Raw genomic sequence first — 24677 nt, forward strand, 5'->3', positions numbered from 1 at the left:
AAAAATGTTTTAAATAATTTTGACATAGATTATTTACGAATCTGACATTACTTACTATAATGAACCATGCAGAAACTTTGTTGAGGAAAAGCTAGGGACCAAGTATGTGGAAGGCTGCAGTGTGGAGTTTGCGGTGTCTTTTGAAGAGGGCAGCTCAGCCACTCCCATGTTCTTCATACTGTCTCCTGGAGTTGATCCCTTAAAGGATGTAGAGGCACTAGGTCTGTAGAAGCTGTAAAGAGAGAGTCAGCATTGATATTCCCCTGACATCCTAAGTAAACTTCATTCACCTTGTAAAGTGTTTAACAGGAGGTGGTCCAGTTAGGTATGACCTTAGAAAGAGCCTACTGTTAGTAAGAACAGTAGCCTAGGTACATGTTCCTTAATATGATACAGCCAGCATATCATAAAACTTTGTAAGTCGCTCTGGATAAGAGCGTCTGCTAAATGCCGTAAATGTAAATGTAATGTAAATAAAACAGAAAAATATAATTTTTAAACTAAACTGAACTTTGAGTTTAAAATGAATATTCTGCATTCTTCTATTCTTAAAAAACATATTCTCCTGCAGGTAAGAAGATGGGATTTACGTTTGATAATGGAAAATTGCATAATGTGTCTCTGGGTCAGGGCCAAGAGGTTGTAGCAGAGGCTGCTCTTGACCAGGCAGCTGTGGAAGGACATTGGGTAATTCTGCAGGTACTTGCCAGCAGAGGGCACTGCAGTCACTTTCTAGAACCTACTCATCATGTTATTGAAAATTATCTTTTTGTTTGTTTATTGTTTCATTTTCTTTTCAGAACATACATCTGGTGGCAAAGTGGCTGGGCACTCTGGATAAGAGGGTAGAGAAATACAGTATTGGTAGCCATGAAGATTACCGTGTGTTTTTGAGTGCTGAGCCAGCCCCTACACCCGAGTCTCACATAATCCCACAAGGATTACTGGAAAATGCTATCAAAATTACCAATGAGCCACCCACTGGCATGCACGCCAACCTGCACAAAGCGCTTGGCCTCTTCAATCAGGTAAACACAACAGCAGTTGCAGTTGATAAGTTTCAGGGTCTATTTAACAACAGCTTAAGAATTTAGCATAAGTGTACTTTGTAACTTTGTTTGATCTTTTTTTTTTAGGACACCTTGGAGATGTGCTCAAAGCAGTCTGAGTTCAATGTCATTCTCTTTGCTCTGTGTTACTTCCATGCTGTTGTGGCTGAGAGACGCAAATTTGGAGCCCAAGGCTGGAACAGGCCTTACCCTTTTAACAACGGAGACCTGACAATCTCTATCAATGTGCTCTACAACTATCTAGAAGCTAATGCAAAGGTCCAAGAAAAAAAAAAAACAAACACACACAAAAAAAGTCCAAATGTTTTCAGTATTGCTAATATACTCTAGCGTACTATTCCTGTTTCCTTCTCCCCATACTTTAGGTGCCCTGGGATGATCTCCGCTACTTATTTGGTGAGATCATGTATGGTGGGCACATAACTGATGACTGGGATCGAAAGCTGTGCAGGACCTATCTGCAAGAGTATGTGCAGCCAGAGATGTTAGAGGGGGAGCTGCAGCTCGCTCCTGGTTTTCCTGTACCACCCAACTCTGACTACAAGGTCAGTTTTATCTGCTGTAAATAAAATCTGATGTTACAAAAGGGGGCAGGGAACACCAAAGTATTGTACAAGAGACACAGACATGTATAAGTTATGAGCCTTGTAAATATATCAGTAGTGTAGCTGTAGAATTGTGTTAATGACATAATTAACTTTTTCCAAACGTGCCAATTTTATGATGCAAATCAAGTACTTTTGTTGTTGTCATTCATGTGAGTATTACTCAGAAGGAGTTTACAGTGTGCTTATAATTTAGGGTCAGAATACCAAGGGCCTGTAATAGTAAACTGAATAATTTTCTGAAACTGTTCAATACAGTACTGAATTGTAAAAGTCATACAGTAAGTTATAGTAGTAGTTTCTTCTCCAGTTTAACAGATTTTTACATATATCCTCAGGGTTATCATACATACATTGATGATATGTTGCCACCTGAGAGTCCATATTTGTATGGCTTGCATCCTAACGCTGAAATCGGCTTTCTGACAATTACATCAGAGAAGCTGTTCCGTACAGTGCTAGAACTCCAGCCTAAAGAGTCTGACTCTGCTGGAGGTGGTGGAGTTTCTCGAGAGGAAAAGGTATTCAGTTTTTTATCTCCATTTTTTCTTTTTTTGTAAGAAATGTTCAGAATGTTAGATAGCATATTGGATACATCATGGTGTCAAAATGTAACAATATGTTAGGTAAAAGACATCTTGGATGAGATTTTGGAAAAGCTGCCAGACAACTTTAACATGTTAGAGATCATGTCAAAAGTGGAGGAGAAGACTCCCTTCATCATTGTGGTATTCCAAGAATGTGAGAGAATGAATATACTTACCAAGGAGATCTCACGGTCTTTGAAAGAACTCAATTTAGGTCTTAAGGTATTATTTATTTTTTTATTATTTGTTTTTACATTTATTGTGTGCATCGACAAGAGATACAACATAAATACAAACACAAAATTCTGGGTAATGCTATGGTGAAATATTGTGGTTGTCAGGGAGAGTTAACCATCACTACCGACATGGAAGAGCTAGGGAATGCCCTGTTTTTGGACACAGTTCCAGAGTCCTGGACAAAGCTTGCTTATCCCTCTCTTCAGGGGTTGGGAGGCTGGTATGCTGACCTCGTTCTGAGGGTCAAGGTATGAAAAATACATATTCTTAACGTTGCAAACATAATTGCAAGAGCTAGCTCTTTAATTAGTGCTATAATACCAAAGATGCTTCAAAGCCCCCATATGAATGTATAATGGAGTTCACTGACCATACATTATCTGTCTCTGTAGGAACTGGAGACATGGACAGCTGACTTTGTCATGCCTGCTACAGTTTGGCTGGCTGGCTTTTTCAATCCACAGTCTTTCCTCACTGCCATCATGCAGTCTATCGCCAGGAAAAATGAATGGCCTTTAGATAAGATGTGTCTGGCTGTAGATGTGACTAAAAAGAATCGGGAAGACATGACCAGTCCACCCAGAGAGGGTGCTTTTGTCTATGGGCTTTTTATGGAAGGTGAGATGTTTTGATATGCTCTGATGTTATTTAAGGCCTCACCACTATTACAGAAAGATGAAAAATCTCACTTGAAGTGACAAACACATTTTTATTTTTAGAAACATTACCTATAGAACCAAAACACACATTTTTACTATGAAAATGAACATACTATCAGACTGCACTGAAATCACTTGTATTGTATGACCAGTTGAACTACAGTCAAGGCTTTACAAGTAGAGCATCATACAGCATTTCACTCACCACAATGCATTCTTAGAATTTGCCGAAATATTACATATAGTAAATTAACTTTACTATATTATTCTTCACATAATATAGTAGAGATTAGGTTTGTATTAGTGAAATGTGTGTGGCATCTGTATAAAAAACCAATGGCTGAATTCAGCCCTGGAGCATTCTAGCGATGCACAGACATAGTATCCTCTTACACTCACCTGATTTAATTACCGGTAGTTTGATAATTATCAATTACTTCATTAATCACTTTGTAGTGCAGAGAAAATGTTACATTAATTTCTTCCAGTCAGTCTGAACTGGGGGTTGAAAAAAAATTTAGGAATCAAGTTGACCTTTAAAATATATTTTTTGCCACAGGGGCTCGCTGGGACACTCAGTCTGGCGTGATTGCGGATGCTCGTCTAAAGGAGCTGACGCCTGCCGTGCCTGTAATCTTCATCAGAGCCATTCCAGTGGACCGCCAGGAGACAAAGAATGTATACGAGTGTCCCGTGTACAAGACACGCATGCGAGGGCCCACCTTTGTTTGGACCTTTAACCTGAAAACTAAAGAGAAACCGTCCAAGTGGGTGCTAGCAGCCGTATGCCTACTTCTCAGTGTCTAGACTGTGCCTTTATTTGTACAATTCGCAATGACATTAAAATTGAATCTGAAATTCACTATTTTTCTCATGTTTAAAACTAACATTTACTTAAATATTACACTTATACACATAAAATGTAATTTATGATTTATTATGGTTGTTGTCTGCAGACATTCACAAGGGGGCAGTCTAATAGCATTATTAGACAAAAAAATCTAAAAAGGTATACAGAACTTTAACAATCAGAGACCATCTGTTTTGGTTTATTTTCTTATTTTTTACTTGGTTAGGGAGACTTAAGTAATCCACATGTTTTTGAAAGATTAGTACTCAAAAGCTTGATCTCTTAATTCCTTGCGTAAGTAAATTAGTATATAGTTTTCTGCATACTGTACCCTGTTTAATTTAATATATTACAACTCGCTTCTTCACATTGCCGGCAATGTGATAGACTTCACAGGGTTAATTGTTGATTTAAAGAACTTTCTCAATTTTATCACATATTATCACATATCTAAATATCTATTATCACATCACATATCTAAATAATGACTAAATATCCTAGCTTCTTTTTCAAATGGGAAACCTAGCAGTAGTTCCTCCTGGATCAGAATATGTCTAAGGTGTTAGCAGGTGAGGCCTTGAACTCAGTGGTAATACAGCTCAGCAGCTAAAACATGACAGCACTGGAATAATGCATGGTTGAATCTGTGCTGTGGTCAGGCCATGCTAGTTGGACATTCAGCAATGTGATGGGATTTGGGCTGGAAGAACCACTGCAGTGACATTACACATTTTAAGAAAACCCACTGTCTGCTGGTTTGGGGTTTGTGTGCATCTATATTCATAGAAACTTGGCATGTGCTTAGTAAAAAAGAAGAACTGGTCAGACAAACATAAAAGGAGGAAAATACTTCACCACACAGATGGAGACTTTGGTCTCATTCTGTTCTATTAAATATCACCAACATCTGTTATATATACACTACTCACAAAAAGTTAAGGATATTTGGATTTTGGATACAAATGTATGGAAGTTCACGCTACAGTGATATTAGATCATGATAGTTTGGCATTTAAGTAGAATCATGCAATGGGAATTTCCTCATCTCGCATAATTTATTGAAACAAAAGCCAATAACAGTGGTGGGTATATCCCAACAAAAAATGTTAATGTCTCAGTAACTTGTCATGTGCCACTGAACATCAATTACACCTTTACAATGACATCTCATGCAGTTCACAAGTTGATTTATTGTCTACTGAGGCATGGCATCTCACTCTTCTTGAAGGACAGCCCTCAGGTCATTGAGGTTCTGGGGTACAGAATTACGAGCCTATACAGCGACTCAGCTGATCCTGCAGGTTTTGTATGGGATTTCGGTCTGGAGAAAGTGCAGGCCACTCCATTTGAGCAACCCCAGTCTCCAGGAGCCGCTGCCTAATGAGGCGACCTCGATGACCTGTAGCATTGTTGTCCATGAAGATGAAATTAGGCCTGTGTTGTTCATGCAGAGGCACAATGACTGGATTCATTATGTTATTCAAGTAGCTTGGGCTTGTCACTGCACCATTCACAAAGTGTAGGGCAGTTCTGTATTGACTAGACACACCTGCCCACACTGCAACACCACCACCACCACCACAGGCTTGTCCGGTGACAATAGTGGCTGATGCATAGCGCTCTTTTTGACATCTCCAACATCATTGGCGGCCATCATTTCTGCTCAGCGTGAATCAGCTTTCATCTGTAAACAGCTCTGAGGCCCACCGCTCACTCGTCCAGCGTATATGTACCCTGGTTCATGCAAGACGGTGAGCCTGTGCCTGGTGGTGTGGTCATGTACTCCTGCAGGTCGTTTAACACGCAGATCATTCTGCTGACTGGTGACTTTTCAAATCTCTCTGCATCTCTGTTGCAACCTGCCGATGGCACTCTGTGAAACGCTAAGCTCAGTGGCCACTTCCGTCTGAGAACATCCTGTTTGACGCCTCGCAATGGCGAGTTGTTGATCAGTTGTTAGGTGTCGACTTGGTGTCGTGATGTCAATGTGCAAACAGCATGATGGGGAGGATTGTTTAAATACCAATTCTAATTGAACCAGGGAATGCATTGGTCATTTCATGGATCAAACATTTGTTGTGAATGTTGCCATTAAGCTCCTTGTTGGAAAACTGCAAGCTGTGCAAAAGTACTGAATCACTGAACAGTTGGACATGTGCAATCAAAAGTTTAGAAAAGGTCACATTAAGTTCCTTTAAAGGTTAGAGTGCATTTTAGAGTGCATTTTTGAAATTTCCCCCAAAAGCCAAATATCCTTAACTTTGTGAGTAGTGGATGGAGCCAAACTACCTGGTCACTGAACCATTGAAGTTGAATCACTGAATGTGATGTTAAGGTTTTAAATTCTTACAATAGTAAGGAACGTTTTATCCTTCTCCACAGCTTGTTTAACTCATTAATTAACTACCAAGCCCTCAATGAATTACATCAATGAAATTGTATAGGACAACCATTAGAGAACCCTTGTATTTGATTAACCAACCTGGTATGGACTGTAAGAAGTTCGCCAGTTCAGACAATGTGGGTTCTCAGAAGAAGTTCTTAATGAGAGGAGTTATCAGCTTCACCCATAACTTAACATAGCGGTCAGGCTGCTGAAATGTGGAGTTGGACACCTCTGTTGACCTCTGGTACAACAGGCCTTGCTCCTGGAGATAAGAGTGTAAACAGATAGAAGTGTAACTTAAAGATGAAAATTTCTCCAGTTTTTCTGCATAAAAAAAAAATCAACATTAAACAAGTATGTAAGACTGACACAAGGAAACTGGTTTTCAGTAACTTAAGCACCTGAGTGTTATTACCATGCATGATCACCTGACTATTACTGGCAGCAAAATTGCCTGACTGTTACTGGCAGTTGTGAGCAATTAAAACATTATGCCTGAATGAATGTCTGACTGGAAATGGCAGATATATTTAAAGATCATCAACAGAAGAAAAGCACACAGTGCAGTGACAATTTATTGTGTTTACAATCCAAAACTACTAGATTTAAGATCATCACAGTATAAATCAAAATGACGTATTAATATTGCTGCACAGCAGTACAGTGAATGGAAACACTAAATTTTTGGCCCTGAAGTAAATGCTTATGTTTCATTGTTCACATCTGTACAGAAGTGTTAGTGTTTAAGTAAGTGTTGACTTGTAGACTGTCTTACCTCTGTGTTAACCAGTGTTTAGCATAGGGTGTTGGAGGTGGAGTTTGGAATGTTGACTCATCAGAGAGCATCATGACTGACCGTGCAATAAACTTACATAACCTCCATTTGATAAGAAGTGACAGGAACCTCAAGTCATCCACAGAGTTAAAGAGCCTTTGAACCCATTTATGGTTACTCAGGCTTTATTACCACTTGTATAGGTTTCCCAGAAGCATCACATGACCTTTGTCTAAGGATACTAAACGGTAAACTGCTGGGAGTATAATGGCTGTATTAACCAACCTCAGCAGAACAATAAGGGAAAGGTTGTGAGTGCAATGTACCATTAGTAAATTATTACATAACAACACCCAATATTTATAAATAATAGTGAACAATTAGTGAATAACTATTTCAAATTTAGGATTCCCTAAACCCATTATGAAAGACGGGATCTAACCTGTTGTAGCTGGGCCTGGAGCTCCTCATTTTCTGTTACTAGGGCAATTTGTGCCTCCAAATCCCTGTGTACAGAGCGATAGCCAAAATTGGGAGAGCCAATAAGAGTGAGAGAGGGGCGATCTTTCCCTTTAAGGTAGTACCACAAACCTGTGAGAAATTGAAGTGAGATTTAATATGCTGGTGAGGAATAAGAAAAGAAGAAAAGTCTGGAAGAACAATCAAATTAATGAGATGGTTTCCCATCACACTCACAAACACGAAGCATGTAATTCCAATCAAGTCAACTCATCAAGAGTAGCATTTCATAGAAATATTAGGTTATGCTGTGCCCAGTCAGACAAGGTTACGTGTGGTTTCTTGGAGAACACAGAAGTGTTTTGAAGTGCTAGGGCCTGTGTGAGCATTACCCGACTTAAACAGCATTATTTCAATTTGGCTACATTTCACTGCTGGCACAGGATTCGTGAACTCAACACCACGTGACCTCCATTCAGCTCTTACAGGAAACTCTGAATATGAAATATGACACCTCAGCGTTTCAGAACAAACTGATCTTCCTTTCAAAAGACATAGAAAATTCACCAACAAAATGTACTGTGTATTTATTTATTTTTTTACATTTTACATCATGCAAATTACATGATCAAGAACTAAACCATGATCTAAACACTTCAAACAAGGAAGACCTTGTCTTAATTCCACAAAACCATCACAGTGAAAACTATTTTGCCCTAAGGTAACATTCTTTTTGGTTGAAGTTGAATATCAGGTAGCGCAGCTGACGGGAAGAAACTTATTCCTCAGGATTTCCTTGTATGTACAAAACTATCAATTATGTATCCCAAAAAAATGCCTTCAAGGTAATTGGAGTTCACCCAACTGTGCTAGTTAGAGCTGTTTCATATCTATGTTCTCTCTCATCCTCACTCGGGTCAAGATGCTCATTGTCTTTGGCCCGGGGTGAGTAGGCCTTACGTAGGCAGTGGGCCTGCGTCAGAATGCCAGCTAATGGTCATTGATTCCTGTTCCTGCACAACCAAGGGGACCTCTGCACCCTGTCTATTCCCACTTCTGCTTCTGTTTACTAGAAATGACGGCATTGACAAGACTTTATCTAATAAGCAGGACTTCTCAACAGGAGCATGAAATTGAATTCCACTGATGCTACCCATATTTACTGAACTCTGGCTCCCTTTCTCTCACTACCTGCTCTATTCTCATCTCAGCTCCAGGTCAGAGAGATTCTGTACACACGTGTGTATTTGAGGCCGTTTTATCCATGCAGCATATTAAAAATATTCAGTCCTTGAAACTGCATATGAAAATCACAACCATCGATTTTTTGAAAGAAAAAAATAGCATGGCAGTCACAGCAATGAAAAACAGCAGGAAGAGGAGGAGGGTCGAGTTAATGATGATGTTATTGGCTCCCATGGTGCTTTCAATTTGTTTAATTGATGTTTTGGAACAGTTTGGTTGAAATGCCTCAAAATTAAAGAAAAGCCAAAGAAACTGCTCTGCGCATTCCTTTGGTTTATAGAGAAAACACCAGAGGCTCAGACGGCTGAAGCAGAGCGGGAAAAGATCAGGGGCCATCCCATCAGACCAAGGATGCTGGGAAAGCTACTCAGTGCATTAAAAATGAGTTTTCCAGGTATCCTGAAGTGTCCGTCGCAGGGTTTAATGGAAACTTAACACCAATGTGCCTCTAATAATACAGTGTATTTAAAGGTGATGGTGTATATACAGGGCAATGAATCATATTGCACTCACCCTTAGCATGGAATGTCCAGTCAGGCCGATGGTACTCATGTAGCCGGACACGACCCTGTTGACCCAGCGTACAAACCTGCAAGAAAGCGGCAACAGTTGTACGATTTAAAAATAGGTTTAAATACAAAACCGTTCACATCTATTCACATAGATTGGTCCTAAATGCTTCATAATCAGAATCTTTGCTCACTTTGCTATAGAATTGATGGGCGAGGTGGACATAAGCCTCAGGGATGGCTCCGGCTACTCCTTTCGCGCCGAAAAACCCGTTGACCTCCGGGGAGGCCATTAGGATGCGGTAGTCTGCTGCAGCTCCCAGCACCAGCCTCATGTAAGTCTGTGTCAGGTTAAAGTAGCCAGACGTCAAGTAGACGGTGGAATCTCCGCCTGCTTCTGCAAGCAGTCGCTGCGTGACCTCCTCGTCCAGTTGGATGCCCAGGGGCTTCATCTGCACAAGAGGGAAGAGCCAGGTGTCTCTTGGCTCCTCTCCACACTCCAGTTCAGAGTCCGAATCTCTCGAGTGCTCCAACTCCAGCTGCTGCTGCCGGGCCCGGGCCACATTCAGCACCTCCATGACTCGCTGATGTGCTGAGGAGGAGAAGTCGGCCCGATTGCCTGGGAATCAGAGTGAGACGTTAAATGTTTTTGGATACATCGTTTCCTGTCTGCATAATCTTAGCATTAACGTCAGGTGAAGATGTATTGCAATAGCAAACGACATCCGGCACCTTTAGTGTTTTCTAAGCAGTCTGGAAGAAAAACCAATCCATTTTACGGTTGATGTAGATACATGTACTGAACACCACTGCCAATACTACTTCTTCAGTTGAAGCTGTTGCTCATATCTAAGATCTTGCAAATGCATAATCCAAACCTCAGAGACATGGGTCAATAACTGCTGACCATCTGGAAAGCGCTCTGTCAAAGCCTGGCGCCTCTGCTAGACATAATGTGCCACAGTGAGTCATAGAAAGAGATGCAATCTGTAAATAATGAATTAGTTTCTGTACAAAAGCGCAGTGTTTTCGTAACATATGGGCAAAGCCTCCTGATCTGGGGCCAGTTTGGTCGTGCACTCCACAAGAAGGACGTGTTGAGAATGACGTGGGAGAGGCTGATCGGAAGTCTGTTTGCTGTCTGAAAAAGGGAAGACAACCCACAAATATGTGTGGAGCAAAACAAACTGCTTTGATGGCACAGACAGGGGCTTTCCCCACAGGCTTGCAGACCAGCAACCCCAGGCCCTCACACCCTCTGAGGACCAAACACATCCAGTTAAGAGGGCCGTGGAGTTCAGCCGCTCTTACCGACAGGCAGGAGGATCCGATTACTGGAGCTACACAGGCAACAAACTGCAGACTCAGCAGATGGGACTTCTCAATGAAGCATCTCCAGTTTAGTAGAACAGCAGCTTGCAAGCATTGCCTTTATCGTACCTCTGCATCATTTTTAAAAAATGTACCTAAAAGGCACAAGGACTTAAGAGTGAACAAAATCAGTGCTGCAAATCCATAAACGGGTTTTTAGCAGCGTTTCATTTTCTTTTAAATGCTTTTTGACCGACGCCGTCTCCTACTAATGCCTGTCGTTCATCTATAGATTCCACACTCTGCCCATCAGCCCGTCTCTCCTCGACATGACCACAGTCTCGACAAGAGTCCTGCGAGTCCCGTCTTCCACCTTCCCGTCTCCGTCCCCTCTGCACTCTCCCTCCCTCTGCAGATCGTTTACCATCAGCAAGGTGACATCATCAATCTATTTCTGGGTTCTGTGACAAACTGTAGTCCCCTTCTGGAGTGGTTACGTCATGGCCCGGTGCTGGCTTCACAGCGCAGGTGCTTGGGTTACGCGTGATCACTCACTCCCCTGCCCGTGGTCCCCAACGAGCCCGCGGAGCAGTTGGGAGTGGAAGACACACCGCTTCTGCCACTGCTACCACCAACATCTCTGAAGCCTGCCACGCACTGGACTGACTAAAGCCACGAACCTAGAGCATGGGGAAATAACGAAAAGTGCAAGTTACACGGAAGTAAATGGGTGGGGGAAAAAGGCCCTACAGGATTAGTGTGGGAGGACACATGGGAGTGCCATGACGCATCAATGAAAACAATCCAGAGCTCTTTTCAACTGTGTAACAGACATCAGGGTAGGCTGGCAGTCTTCTAAAAGGTTTCTCAATCGCACGAGGGAGTTCCTCATTCATGCTGGATGACATACTTTAGATACCCTCGGCGTGTAACACGTTTTAAGTACTCGCCTTTGTAGGGGTGCACCATTCCTTTAACCACGTGGACGGTGTCGTCATGCTCCAACTGTAGTGAGATGTCACTCACAGCACGCACCAGCTCAGCAAAGAAATCCGCCACCTCTCCACAGTCCTCCACCAGCAGGTAGCGGTCCTGACGGTTAGTGAAGTACGACTCACTCAGATTGGCCCTGCAAATACAAACGACCGCTCCGTGCTGATTCTGTCCACTCACTGGCGTTCATCGCTGTTCATCCCCGCACCCTATCTGAAGCGGTGATGCGTTTATCGTGGCCGGGTTTTAAAGTAAAACAATAACACACTGACGGGTCAAAGGTCATGGTGGTATATGAAGTGTGAACAGACTGTGGCAGAAAATAACATTCACATATGATGCAGGAGGCCCATCATGCATCTCCCACAGGTCAGTGCAGCTTTCTTTAGCGTCTATAAAATGAGACGAGAAGCGTGAGAATACTTCTGTTGACATGACATCACCTGGGTTGTAAGGTTGCTAACTGGACCTCAACATGGACTGAAAACATGTGGCATGGTCTGATGTGTCATGGTACCATTTGTTTTGGGCTGATGGTAAAGACCCCATGAAACCATGGTCGCACACGATACTAGTTCCTGTCCCATGACTTTTGGCACGACAGTGTATAATACGAAACCTGAAACAATCATTTTAATTGTTTGTTGTAAAACAATAATTTAACACTGTTGAATCATATTTAAAGAAAAATATACAATATATGAAAAGTGGATGGTGCTTTCTGGAGCATAGCAAAACAAACATATTTAGATGCAGTAAACTGAAAATTACAAGCATCTACGGTAAACGTCCCGTAGGCATCTGCAGTTGATGAGAAATGGGCGTGTGCCTTTGTTCGCCTCTCCTTACCCACTGATAATGAGACTGTTGTCAAACAGGTAGGCTTTGATATGCTGCACGCCGATGGTCTCGTTGAAGCGGTTGGGGACGAGGAGGCGCAGCAGGCCTCGCAGGTCTGGAGTGTGGTACAGAGCAACCCGCGTTTGCTCCGGGTAACGCTGCAGCAGAGGGAGCAGCATCGTACGCGAATTACTCTTTCCTGGAAAAGACGAAGCAAACTCGCACCAAAAAAAATAAACAACAACAAAAAAAAAAAAAACCCCAGCTTGACAGGAACGTTCTGTGATGTATTTTAAGACATTACGTGACCATTTTGGTCTTCCTAGTACGGTGAAGGACTTTTACAGCAGAAGTGCGGGCAGTGTGATGGAAGCAAAGACACCACGACATTAGCAAAACAGGCTGCGTTAGAAATGACAAGCGCGGGCCGCGATCGTTCCACAGAAAAGAAGTAGGGAAGTTGAAGGGGGTTTTTCTAAGCACTCATTTCCTTCTCAGGAACACAGGTGCAGTGCTCGTGTTATAACACGCGGACACATCTACTGTGTTCTCCAAACTGAAGACACGAGCAACACTTGTTAAGAAAGTTCGGGACAGAGCAGTTGAAGAACACCTGCCTCTCGATCCTCTGGTGTAGTCCAGCAGCACAGACACCTTTAAACCAGAAGCAGCCTCTTCCTGTGAGCGCTGGAGTGCCTCCTCTATACAATCAACCTGCACACAAAGACCGCCAAAGTTAAAAAGCAAACATCATTACCAGCTACTTTCGGGATCCCTATTAAAGGTTTACAAGCTACTGTCTGCAAACATAATTAATCAGAATCAGAAATACTTTATTCATCCCAGGGGAAAATTACATGGCACCCTCACTTTTTAAATGCATCAGTAGTGGCTCCCCTGACTTTTAGAAATTCTTATATGAAGTAGACTTTCACTTAAACAGGTAGTACCAGTACATGAGGAAAACATACAAGATCTTGTTCTAGTGGTCCGGTGCCAAGATACAAGGACGCCATCACTACTCGATGCTTGGCTGTCTTGATGCGTACCTGCATAAACACATATGTATGATATCTTAACAAAAACATTATTATACAGCTTAGCATTTTCAACAGTACACTGTTTGTCAGTTGCTTGGAGGGCGATTCGGTCCCATAGGGGCTAAGAGTTCCCCGCTGAAAGAATATGGTACATAAGAGCAATGTGCATTATGCACACCCCCTCTGACAAACTTGGTAAATAAAATGGTTTAAGCTGTTGAAAAGCTAGTCTGTTATTCCATTGCTACATTTCCATGTTACCATGAGAGTGCCAAGACACACAGGTGCCCTGTTCAAGGGTCTGTGTCTTTCAAATATTAGGAATAGTGAAGTTGACAGCTTCACAAGGACTAAAAACTACAAGGGTTGTTAAATATGAAACGTCCTGTTAAGATCTAATGATTGTTGTTATAATGATAAAATTACAGCTTGGCGGTAACAAGCAAGAAACCAAGAAGAACAGGCTTAACAGTGACTTCTGTGGTTTGAAAACTAACACTACATGAAGACTTTCTTATTAAGCAATGAGGTCAAATGATTTTACCAAGTGTGGAATGTTATACTGTCAGCAACCAGCAAGTCATGTAACTTATAACAACATCAGACTTACTAACAACAGACAAAAATATGGAGATTTCCTGGTTTGGGAAAGAAACAGACTATAGTACTTATTCACAAACTAGTCAGACTGAAAGAATGCAGCCGTTCAAAATGCCTCATTATCATTCCATTTATAAACAGATAAAGAGAACAAATAAAAAAACCCAGCCGCCATAATTGTGGTAGTTATACTGAACAATGCTGATATTCAAGTCACTGAGAAAAAAAAAGGCTGTAGGCTTCATAATACATCCAAGTTCACATTTTACGTTTGGTGCACTATTATATATTAACAATAGTGTTCAAACTATGATAAAAAAAAACACACTACGGATTTATATAACATTTACCTGCAACTGTTTATTCATTCTAAAATCACACACAGAAAGTAACTAAACTTATCTTAACACAACAATACTTTTGTTTAATTCATTAAATCGCTTTTTGATATGTACTACTGTTTTTTCCACTTAAAATCTGTATTTGTCCCCTAAGAACTGTCCTGGATGCAATTTGCATCATTACGATATAAAGTTCTACAATTAGATGCATATATTTCAAGACCAGGAAATCAGCTTCTTTAAATGTTACACATTCCCACCTGTCCAAGCAAAAAAGCCTTGTGCCAGCAAACCAACTCTCTCTCCTGTAACCTTTTTGAGAAAGACAGATGTGATAAGAATAGCTTGACATTTGCATTCCTTTTTCTTTTTATAGGCACACGTAGTCACAAAGCACATTCTCTGGCCTGAATGATAGTCCCAAACAAATCAACGATGGTTTTACTGGTTATGGGCCTAACTTTCACACCCACAAACGCACACAGGCCGACACGCACACCTTCATAGCTTGATAGAACTCATCCGGGGAGTGGAGCACGTGGACGCGACCCCCGGGGACCTTGAACGCCGGCACGTGATCAGCAATCCAGCGGAAGCAGGAGTGAAGACCCTCGGCTCCAGTGGAGCCCGGGGGCCTGGAGCAGGCCAGCGGCATGGGGGCCGCCTCAGCCAGGAGGGGGGCGAGGAGTAGCAGGGAGGACCTGCAGGGGCCCACGGTGGGGAAACAAACAAACAAACAGCCCTTAGAGTTAAAGGATAAAGGCAGAGAGGTTTCTGGAACAAGTTTAAAGTATAAAGTATTAAAGTATAAACTTATTTTTGGGGCAGATTATGCGTTGTACAGAGATCTGTAAAATTCGTCATAATTGTGACATGCGTTTAGATTGAAATTAAATTCTGGTATTTCAAAAAGCGTGGCTGGGGGAATAATGTAATTTCTGGTCAATTCCTCACGTCAGTCACAACCCTTTGACATGAATTCTTTGTTCCTATTTCAGTTCCTCCTTATGTCAGCAATGTTTGCTAATTGATTTAATCCATTTTTGGGTTTTTTGCTGTTTTTTTTGTGCTAAAACAGTCTGAGGTTGAGGCCATGTTAAAAAGTAACTGTGTGACGACATGGTCAAACTTTAATATACTTTCTGGAAATTCTACTGACTTAAAATAACAAAATCAAAGCAACACTAAAAACCCATTGTCACCTGTTCTCTTCTAATAAAGTGAAATCAAAAACACACTGTGAGATGGTGGTTGGCTTCAAGGGGCGATGTCCAGTAGAGGCGGTAAAACACCACACTCGGCTGGGTGAATGACAGTGGTTCTTGAAGAATGTCCATTGGTAAAATGACTGTGCTAAACAACAGAAATCTTAGACATGCTAAATTTAATTCCAATGTGGATCTGCTTCATTACAAAATGACACTAATAATTTGAAAGCTGTGCAACTAGCAGACTTATTCTTTTCCAGCACTTGATGATTTGAATACATTCAAGAACACAGTAGCAAAATTACTAAAACAATAAGGCAAATGTATTGACAAGAGGGTCATACCGAGATGGCATGAAGACCAACTGTGAAGCCCTACACAGATTCCCTGCCAAACACCAAGGTCATCTTAAGTTCTACACAACCCAATCCCAGACATGTTTTTCTCTGCTGAACCAACTCTCACCACACAAACATAAGTCTTTCTTCTACAAACAGAAAGAGGGCCGCACCCCTTAGGCCAGCATGCACAGACACCATGACCGAGCACTGACTGGAGCCACCCCAAAAGCAAATAAATAAAATGCAATAAAAGACATACATGAGTCAACGGTTCTGTCTACACTTTCGGGTAACTTTCACCCTCTGAAATCTGACCGCTACGGTTGAGCGATGTCTACGTAACTGGCATATGACGACGTCTTTAAGGGGAACTTTGTGAAGGATGACGACGTAGTGGGGGAGGTCAGGGGTCAGGTGGAAGCAGTAATATACAAAGGTAAGTCCCATGTTTAATTAACTAATTGAGTGGCATCATGTTGCTGGTTCAACATTGGGTGTCAGCCACCAACAATGGATGGGGACATTGTTCATCAACCTGACCTTACTGATCACTGTGGTTCACAATCCAAACAAAGCACTTGCTCCATTTCAATACAGCCACTCTAACCACATGCTGTGTCCCAGTAGATACTACAAACTATTAGCTAATTCCCATGAATGACATGCCTTCTGACAGCGCATTCAGATTTCAATCTGCTGTGATATTCGATCACCATGGCAACTCCACCACCAATTAGTTTATATGCGCACGTGCACTATAATACAAATGTTCAAAATGTCCAGACACAGGACTTGTTTTTAATGCTATACATTCTTGAGAAAAAAGCATAAACTGTGAAAGAAAGTAATGGTCAAATGTCTGGATTTCCAACTTTGGTCAATATCTCTGTGTCATTGTTGTTCAGTGAAGTCGTGCAAATAACCTATAAAGGCCAAGCAGGATATTACACTTAAGTCTGCCCTCATGCATGTGACACTTATGCATGATTTAGAAACAGTTAACATAGTAAACAACTAGACAAAATTAAATAGGAGTTTGTGAGATACTGTTGGGTTTTCCTGACATTTGGTTTAGAAACTGCTTAATGGATTGTCATCTCTAATTTAAAAGTTCTGTCACCCACATGTGATAGTGGCAGTCATTCCGGTCTTAACCATAGGCTTTTATTTTTCCCCACTCTAGATGTTTGTGTCTGGCAACTTCAGGACAAAAGAACAGCCAGTGGAACACTAAGAATAAGCAATACAATGAAGAGAAAATACAACAAAACAACAAAGATGTTCCAACTGCTTGATATCACATTAATGACTAAACACTCTAGTAGGACATTTAGTATATAATGACAACAGGATCCTTTCAGTTATCTAGAAAATCACTCAAGACACAGAAGCACAAATGGAGAGAGAAACCATACTCAAAAAATGTGCCATATTTGTCAATTATGATTTTCATCTCAAGCAAAATTTGTCCTCTGCATTTACCTATCTGTGCAGTTAAAACACACACACACACACACACATACACATACACATACACATACACATACACACACACACAACGGGGCTGTGGTGCACACGTGCCCAGAGTGGTGGGCAGCCCTTACCTGGCGCCCGGAGAGCAGTTGGGGTTAGGTGCCTTGCTCAAGGGCACCACAGTCATGGCCTTAGGCCTGGGAATCGAACCTACAACCCTTCGGTCACAAGACCAGCTACCTGTGTTGTCAAATTTTCTCACTCCTAAATATTCCAGTGTCAACCATCAGCTATATTATAAGAAAATTGAAGTGTTTGGGAACGACAGTAACTCAGCTACGAAGTGGAAGGTCACGTAAACTGACAGAGTGGGGTCAGCGGATGCTGAAGCACATAGTGCGAAGAATTCGCCAACTTTCTGCAGAGTCAATCACTACAGACATCCATACTTCATGTGGCCTTCAGATTAGCTCAAGAACAGTGCAGAGAGCTTCATGGAATGGTTTGATTGAGCATCCAAGCCATACATCACCAAGTGCAATGCAAAGCGTTGAATGCAGTGGTGTAAAGCACGCCGCCACTGGAGCAGTGGAGGCACGTTCTCTGGAGTGATGAATTGTAATTGTCCATCTTGCAATCTGATGGACGAGTCTGGCTTTGGTGGTTGCCTGGAGAACGATACCTGTCTGACTGTATTGTGCCAATTGTAAAGTTTGGTGGAGGGGGGATTATGGTGTGGGGTTGTTTTTCAGGTGCTGGGCTTGGCTCCTTAGTTCCAGTGAAAGGAACTCTGAATGCTTCAGCATACCAAGACATTTTGAATAATTCCATGCTCCCAAATTTATGGGAACAGTTTGGAGCTGGCCCCTTCCTCTTCCAACATGACTGTCCAACCTTGCACAAAACAATGTCCATAAAGACATGGATGGCAGAGTCTGGTGTGGATGAACTTGACTGGCCTGCACAGTGTCTTGACCTCAAACTGATAGAACACATTTGGGATGAATTAGCCTAGAGCAGAGACTGACAGCCAGGCCTTCTCATCCAACATCACAATGTGACCTCACAAATGCGCTTCTGAATGGTCAAAAATCCCCATAAAAACACTCCTAAACCTTGCAGATGACCGTCCCAAAGGAGCGGAAGAGCTGTTCTGAAAAAGGGTGAAAAGGGTAGGCCAACGTTATGTTGAACCCTATGGATTAGGAATGGGATGTCACTTAAGCTCATATGTGAGTCAAGGAAGTTTTGGCAATACAGTGTAAGTCAGCAGAATTGATCGGTTTGCTTAATTCTTTGCCTTTACACAACATTGAACTAATTACATCTTGAAGATAAGTCCCCATCCTCCCACCCGCAATGGAACTTCCATGATTAATGCCATCACACACTGTATATATAAAACATAGCAAAAAGAGAGAACTACAATATTGGCAGCCAACATGGTTGCCTTTATAACCAGTTTCACTTCACTTATCTACTTTGCCGTGGTATGGCTGTTGTGGGGAGTTGCACGTTCTCTTCAAGTGTACAGAAGAATCATGGCTGCTCAAATATAACCCAGTGCTCAGAAAAACAATTTATTAGACTAACAGAAGTGAGATAATTACCCTAATCATACCACTACAAAAAGGCAAATTTTAAGACTGAGGACTAAAGATTAAGCATAATCTGAAAATGGCTGCAAAAGCAAAACTGCTAAGAATAGAAACACGGTCCTGTCCACATTATTTTGGGTATGTGACATTTAACAGGGCCATGTACACTGTGTAGGCTTTTACTTTGCTTACTACATAAGGATGAAGTTACAATCTAATCTTGAAGTAAAAACCAATTTCATGCAGCATAGTTATGTTGCAACAGATTATGAGGGGGGAAATGGTCAATACGCAATGGAAACTCCATCAATGGTCTATGAGAAAATCCATGATGGGACCACTCCAAAATTCAAACGTCAGCCTCTCTTATCTGAACAGACTCTAACCAACACCACACTGACTCACTGGCATAACGAGCTAGTTAACCCAGATAAGTTACCACTTCATCCAGAAAGCGGATGTGATTTGATTACTGCAAAGATCCAAGCATAGAAACGACAAACAACCTAAACACAACGTATTACTGATTTTGGCTAAACTAAATGATGCTCGAATATGCTAATATAGCTCATATAATATACTCATATAACTACAGTTTACCTTAGCTATATGTTACATTTCTAAACCAGCCCACTGACAAGGAATTGTAGAATACCGATGTGTTTTCATAGAAAACAACCAGAATAAAAAGTGAAATAGATTTTTAAGTGTACAACAATAAAATCCGGTAAGATGTGGAGGTGCTTAACCATCAACGTCCTGGAGCTGCTAGATAGCTAGCAAGCTCTAGCTAAATACCACGCTTCAGTACAACGCTTTTATTTCATTCTCGTGCTTTCCTATTTGACTAAGCATAGTCTGAATTTACCCTCTTCTCTTGTCACGTGTCCTAAAGAATCTTTCCGAGATTTTGGAGAATATTCCAAAAAGAGCAGGAGCATAAGTGTGCACAGAATGCACTAGTCTTCTGCCCGTCGTGGGGGCCGCCATCTTACCCGGAGCGTTTTTGAACACTAAAACTTTATGTTTGACTTTAGCGCCAGGAGTCCATAACATAGTGCTGCTATATTTCACACATTATGAAATTATATCGGACAGTGCAGTGGACTAGAAATTACAGTTATACCCACACATATATGAGACTGATTATATTCTATAATTAAGACGTTAACAGACACAAAATGGATATAGATACCATAGGATAAGAACGTTAGCGAAATCTATTATATTTAGGCAATTTTGATCTTTAAATATCATATGCTTAATAACATCACAAAAGCAGCTTTACAAGCTTTACACATTATTGTAACTAGTTACTTATGGATTTTAAATGCATGAACCTTCCGTTGTCTTACTTCCGTTTATACCCTTTAGATGGCGTACAGGGCAGTATCACCAACTGAATCACATACTTACCCTGTAGACATATATATATATATATATATATATATATATATATATATATATATATATAAATTCTCACACACACACACACACATATATATAACTATATAAATAAATTATATATATGTATATATAAAAATTATATATGTTTTTAATATATATATATAACATATATAATTTTTATATATACATATATATATCATATCAAACATATCAAATGTTTTTAATTATTTATTTATTTATATATTTATATTTGTGTGACGTGTTTACGTATCGGCTAATTTTACACATTGGGAATTTAAAATACTTTCTTAAGTTCTTTTTGTACGCGGGCTATAGCCTATAGCTAGCTAGCTAATTCTGCAAGGGAGCTTCAACTTTTTCACCTTGCAGGCTGACGGTGAAGGGGGAAGGGAGGACTCCGAATACCAGGAATCGTCCCGTAGAAAAAGGTCACGCTGATTATTTATTGGCAGTCCGCCAAGAGAGTGAGAGTGTGTGTGTGTGTGTGTGTGTGTGTGTGTGTGTGTGTGTGTGTGTGTGTGTGTGTGTGTGTGTGTGTGTGTGTGTGTGTGTGTGTGTGTGTGTGTGTGTGTGTGCGTGTGCGTGTGCGTGTGCGTGTGTGTGTGTGCGTGTGTGTGGTTGCTTACTGGAAAAACGGAGGGGTGGAGCCTTTTAGAAATATCAGGCTGACTCGATGAGAAGAACAGTACTTCCACTACCCCTCATCGGGGGGAGACGTGAGAGGGTTTTCAAACTGAACACAAATGGTCTGACACAAAACCTTCCACAAGACCATCACTTTCCCAACGCCATTTACAACGTAGACTAAGGATCACACAAGAAGCTATATAGTTCTCTCTTTAAATGCAAGTTCAAGATTTGGTCGGATAAGACTTTCAAGGTAATTATAACCGTTTTGCTTATTATGTCCGCTTATGAACGATTTATGCAAGCCATATTAAAGCTGTGTACGCCTCATCTGTGAAGTAATGGTAGTCTATCGCTATGCATGTTGTGTGATTTGCATTGGCGTGTTAGATGTACTGATCTCTTAGGCGCCGCAGCGAGATGTTACCAGCCGATTTCGGTTACGGATTCTACCTTTGGATAAACTCTGAAGAGATGTATAGAGTTACACCCTCATGCCTCGAATTAGCATTTTCAGTTTTAGAATGAAATATGTTACCTTTCCGTGCTTTTGGGTCAAGCGTACATTTATAATGAAACACGAGATAGATCCTTTTAGGTATGAATGATGAACTGGGTCATTCACAACAAACAATAAATGGAGAATTCATTCACATTTCTTGCTTTTCAAAAGCGCATGCGAGAAAGTGTTGCCTGTTTAAAAGTTTATCTTACACACGTTACCTTCTATCTACACACTGCGTAAGATGCTCTGTGGAATATATATTCACGCATGCACAATACATGTATCCTCTTTTACGAGTGCTTCGTGTGTATGTACCATCTAAATCTGTGCGGATAGATAACAGACATGTCTAAGATCTGGCATCTAGAAGCACATTAAACGTGTCGTGCATCCACTGCTGTCTGCCAAGCAAACACTTACACGTTTTCCTCTTTTTTGCCTTTGTTTTTAGCTGCATGCCATACCCATTGAGACATCATTGCTCCTGGATGTTGAGGAGACGTGGGAGCTCAGGTCTTTACTTTGCTGCTCCCCGGTGCGTGTGCACCCTGGCTGGGACGGCTCCTCGGCCCTGGACCCCAAGCGCCAGCGGAGGCTGGGCGGGACGGGGCTCAGACATAGCGCCATGGTAACGCACAGCAGGTTTGATAGCGTCATGAGCAGCAGCCCCTTTCAAGGCGGAGTGTGCCGGCCCCCCCACCGCTTCAAAACCTTCAGCTCCAGGGCCCAGTATCAGATGGTGCTGGCGGCCGTGCAGAAACTGCAGGAGAGCGGCTTCTACTGGAGCGCCCTGAGCGGTAAGGAGGCCAGTTCCCTGCTGAGCGCAGAGCCGCCCGGCACCTTCCTGGTGCGCGACAGCTCCGACCACCACCACTTCTTCACCCTCAGCGTGAAGACGGCCACGGGCACCAAGAACCTGCGAGTCCAGTGTGACACCTGCTCCTTCTTCCTGCAGACGGACCCCAGGAGCTCGCAGACGGTGCCCGTCCCGCGCTTCGATTGCGTCCTCAAACTGATACACCATTACATGCCCTCTGCCCGAGGTGTGGGGGCTGAGTCCGTGGCACAAGCTGGGGTGGACGGTGTCGGGGGCAGCGGTGCGGTGGATGGGAGTACGTACTTTATCTACTCTGGAGGAGAGAAGATCCCACTGGAGCTGCTACGACCTCTGGCCTCCAGCATGTCCACGCTGCAGCACCTCTGTCGCAAGACTCTCAATGGCCACATAGACGTGTCCACTAAACGGGACCAGCTGCCTCAGACTCTCCAAGAGTTCCTCCAAGCGTATGATGCGCCCATCTAATAAGCGCCACGTGGTTCTGGAGCACAGAGGCCGAACCAGGTTTGTCTTTAGATACACCGAACCGTACGGGCAGTGGTGGAATCGACCGGCAAAACCCCACCAGAAGCTGGAGAGCAAGGCAGTATTGGAGGGCTCTGGAATTTATTAAGGGTCCGAGCGGACTGCTCCGAAATCTTTCAGTATTGCTGGCCAGCTGTGGCCTACTGTGCCTTTGACCGCCATAGTGTGAACTTTGGCAGGTGGCTGTTGTGTGATGGACAGCACAAAGTATGTATCGGCACGCAACGGGACGAACTGTTGAACTGACAGCGGAGCAGCCGTGGACGGGGGACGGAGCAGAGGGGACAGTCTCCTCCTGTCACCTACAACTTCTAATTCCCGGATTCATTTGGAAAACATTTGGAAAACACTGACTTGAAGATTAACACAAATGACAGATAGTCGGTTCAAGGGTTAAGTGTGCAGCTGTCATTCTGCAGCGTTTGACCATAGGAAATGAAAGCTCAGTCTCACTCTTTCATCCTCAGTTGACATTTTGCCTCTGCTGAAAGGAGACTTCTGGCCACTCGTGTCTAAGGGAATGCTCTGAGCTGCTTGTCTGCAGTGACATATACATTTCCACTGAGGCTTGCCAAGCGTGACTGCCTCATAAGTGAGCATGCGGAGGCCAAGGGGGGCGGTTACTCACTACTGGCACCGCTGTGTCAACACTGGCCACAGTGCCGGGTCACAACACGAGACTGACGCTTGAAAAAAAAAAAGAACTTGATACAGAAGGATCAAAGCAGACAGGAGAGACCTGTTACTACAGGCGGTTTCAGCCCCTGGTCTTACAGCTTGCTCTGAAGGAAAACTCAGTGGTCTGTTGTAACTTTGCCCTCGACAGGAGCCAAAGCAAACCATTTTGGTTTTGCTGGGAAATGGCAGATGATTATAGATCCAACACGCTGGTGATGAAATTACAACACAATGCAAACTTCCAAGAGTTGACAGTTAATGTGCTGTGAAACAAAGCCAAGCACAGTATGCAAGACCCTTATTTGCTGATCCTGGAGTTTGACACGGAGGATTACGTTCCTCTAAAAACAGGAACACGTTTGTTCTGTATGTGCTAAGGAGAAATTTGTCATGCCTCATATTGCCCATTCAATAACAGTGACGTAGTGTTTCTTTCAGCAAGACATGCTGTCTATCATTAATTGAATGTATTGTGAGTCAAAGGAAGGGCTTATGGTTCCACTTGTACTAATTGCTTTTTTTGTATTTTTGACAAATTGAGATGTTTACATGTGTCACCACAAGAGGACAACATGTTTTGTACTCTGTCTTTTATAAAGATGTGGCATCTTAAGGTCTAGTCTCATGACCCAGAGTGCAAGCTTGAAAACAAAGGCATTACAACAGAAAATGCAGCAAGGAACTTTGCACATATTTATATTTATAAAATATTTCAATAATTTATATTAAAGAGTAATATTTTTACAAAATGGATCTTACTGTGTCCTTTAACTTCTTGAAGAAATGCATGCATATTTTAATTAATCGGTTACAGATGCTAGCATATATGATTTAACTCGTACATTTTACACTTAAGTATTATGTGCAAAAAATACATTTCCCCTCTGCTAGACAGACAGACAGACAGACAGACACACACACACACACACACACACACACACACACACAC

General features: G+C 42.1%; 3 protein-coding genes across 8 annotated transcripts in view; 2 read left to right on the forward strand and 1 right to left on the reverse strand.

Moving 5' to 3' along the window:
- The window catches only part of LOC143510292 (dynein axonemal heavy chain 17-like), a 38241-nt gene extending 34227 nt beyond the window's left edge, over positions 1–4014 (forward strand). The window contains exons 71-80 of the mRNA XM_076999483.1: positions 73–221; positions 572–699; positions 801–1028; positions 1137–1328; positions 1436–1615; positions 2014–2196; positions 2302–2484; positions 2604–2747; positions 2892–3117; positions 3718–4014. Of these exons, the coding sequence (XP_076855598.1) occupies positions 73–221; positions 572–699; positions 801–1028; positions 1137–1328; positions 1436–1615; positions 2014–2196; positions 2302–2484; positions 2604–2747; positions 2892–3117; positions 3718–3965 (1861 nt within the window). The 3' untranslated portion in view covers positions 3966–4014. The remainder of the gene's footprint in view (positions 1–72; positions 222–571; positions 700–800; positions 1029–1136; positions 1329–1435; positions 1616–2013; positions 2197–2301; positions 2485–2603; positions 2748–2891; positions 3118–3717) is intronic.
- pgs1 (phosphatidylglycerophosphate synthase 1) lies at positions 93–20118 on the reverse strand. Of its 6 annotated transcripts, XR_013129943.1 has the most exons (12): positions 19996–20118; positions 15007–15208; positions 13498–13575; positions 13144–13240; positions 12536–12725; positions 11644–11822; positions 9577–10001; positions 9387–9462; positions 7612–7760; positions 6491–6656; positions 2870–2988; positions 2520–2735 (listed from the first exon to the last, which is right to left on the reverse strand). XR_013129943.1 is itself a non-coding variant. In XM_076999482.1 (11 exons), the coding sequence occupies exons 1-10, from the start codon at positions 20115–20117 to the stop codon at positions 6537–6539; spliced, it is 1638 nt and encodes a 545-aa protein (XP_076855597.1). In that variant the 5' UTR covers position 20118; the 3' UTR covers positions 93–232; positions 6491–6536. The 6 variants fall into 6 exon arrangements, 5 of the variants coding, with proteins under 5 accessions (XP_076855597.1, XP_076855595.1, XP_076855596.1 ...); XM_076999482.1 differs by lacking the exons at positions 2520–2735; positions 2870–2988 and adding an exon at positions 93–232; XM_076999480.1 differs by having other exon boundaries at positions 2519–2988.
- Positions 20119–21227: 1109 nt separating this feature from the next.
- Positions 21228–23793, forward strand: socs3b (suppressor of cytokine signaling 3b). The gene is made up of 2 exons (XM_076999485.1): positions 21228–21435; positions 22139–23793. The coding sequence occupies exon 2, from the start codon at positions 22313–22315 to the stop codon at positions 22988–22990; it is 678 nt and encodes a 225-aa protein (XP_076855600.1). The 5' UTR covers positions 21228–21435; positions 22139–22312; the 3' UTR covers positions 22991–23793.
- The last annotated feature ends 884 nt before the right edge of the window (positions 23794–24677 follow it).

This window comes from Brachyhypopomus gauderio, chromosome 3 (assembly GCF_052324685.1).
Source record: "Brachyhypopomus gauderio isolate BG-103 chromosome 3, BGAUD_0.2, whole genome shotgun sequence".
Lineage (NCBI taxonomy): Eukaryota > Metazoa > Chordata > Actinopteri > Gymnotiformes > Hypopomidae > Brachyhypopomus > Brachyhypopomus gauderio.

Excerpts from the sequence above, each read along its gene's own strand:
- pgs1 (XM_076999482.1), bottom strand. The coding sequence starts at position 20,117 with ATGGCGGCCCCCACGACGGGCAGAAGACTAGTGCATTCTGTGCACACT. Across the intron at positions 10,002-11,643 it reads AATGGTGCACCCCTACAAAG|GCAATCGGGCCGACTTCTCC; the intron begins GCGAGTACTTAA and ends TCTGATTCCCAG. Across the intron at positions 9,463-9,576 it reads CCCATCAATTCTATAGCAAA|GTTTGTACGCTGGGTCAACA; the intron begins GTGAGCAAAGAT and ends GCTTTCTTGCAG.
- socs3b (XM_076999485.1), top strand. The coding sequence starts at position 22,313 with ATGGTAACGCACAGCAGGTTTGATAGCGTCATGAGCAGCAGCCCCTTT.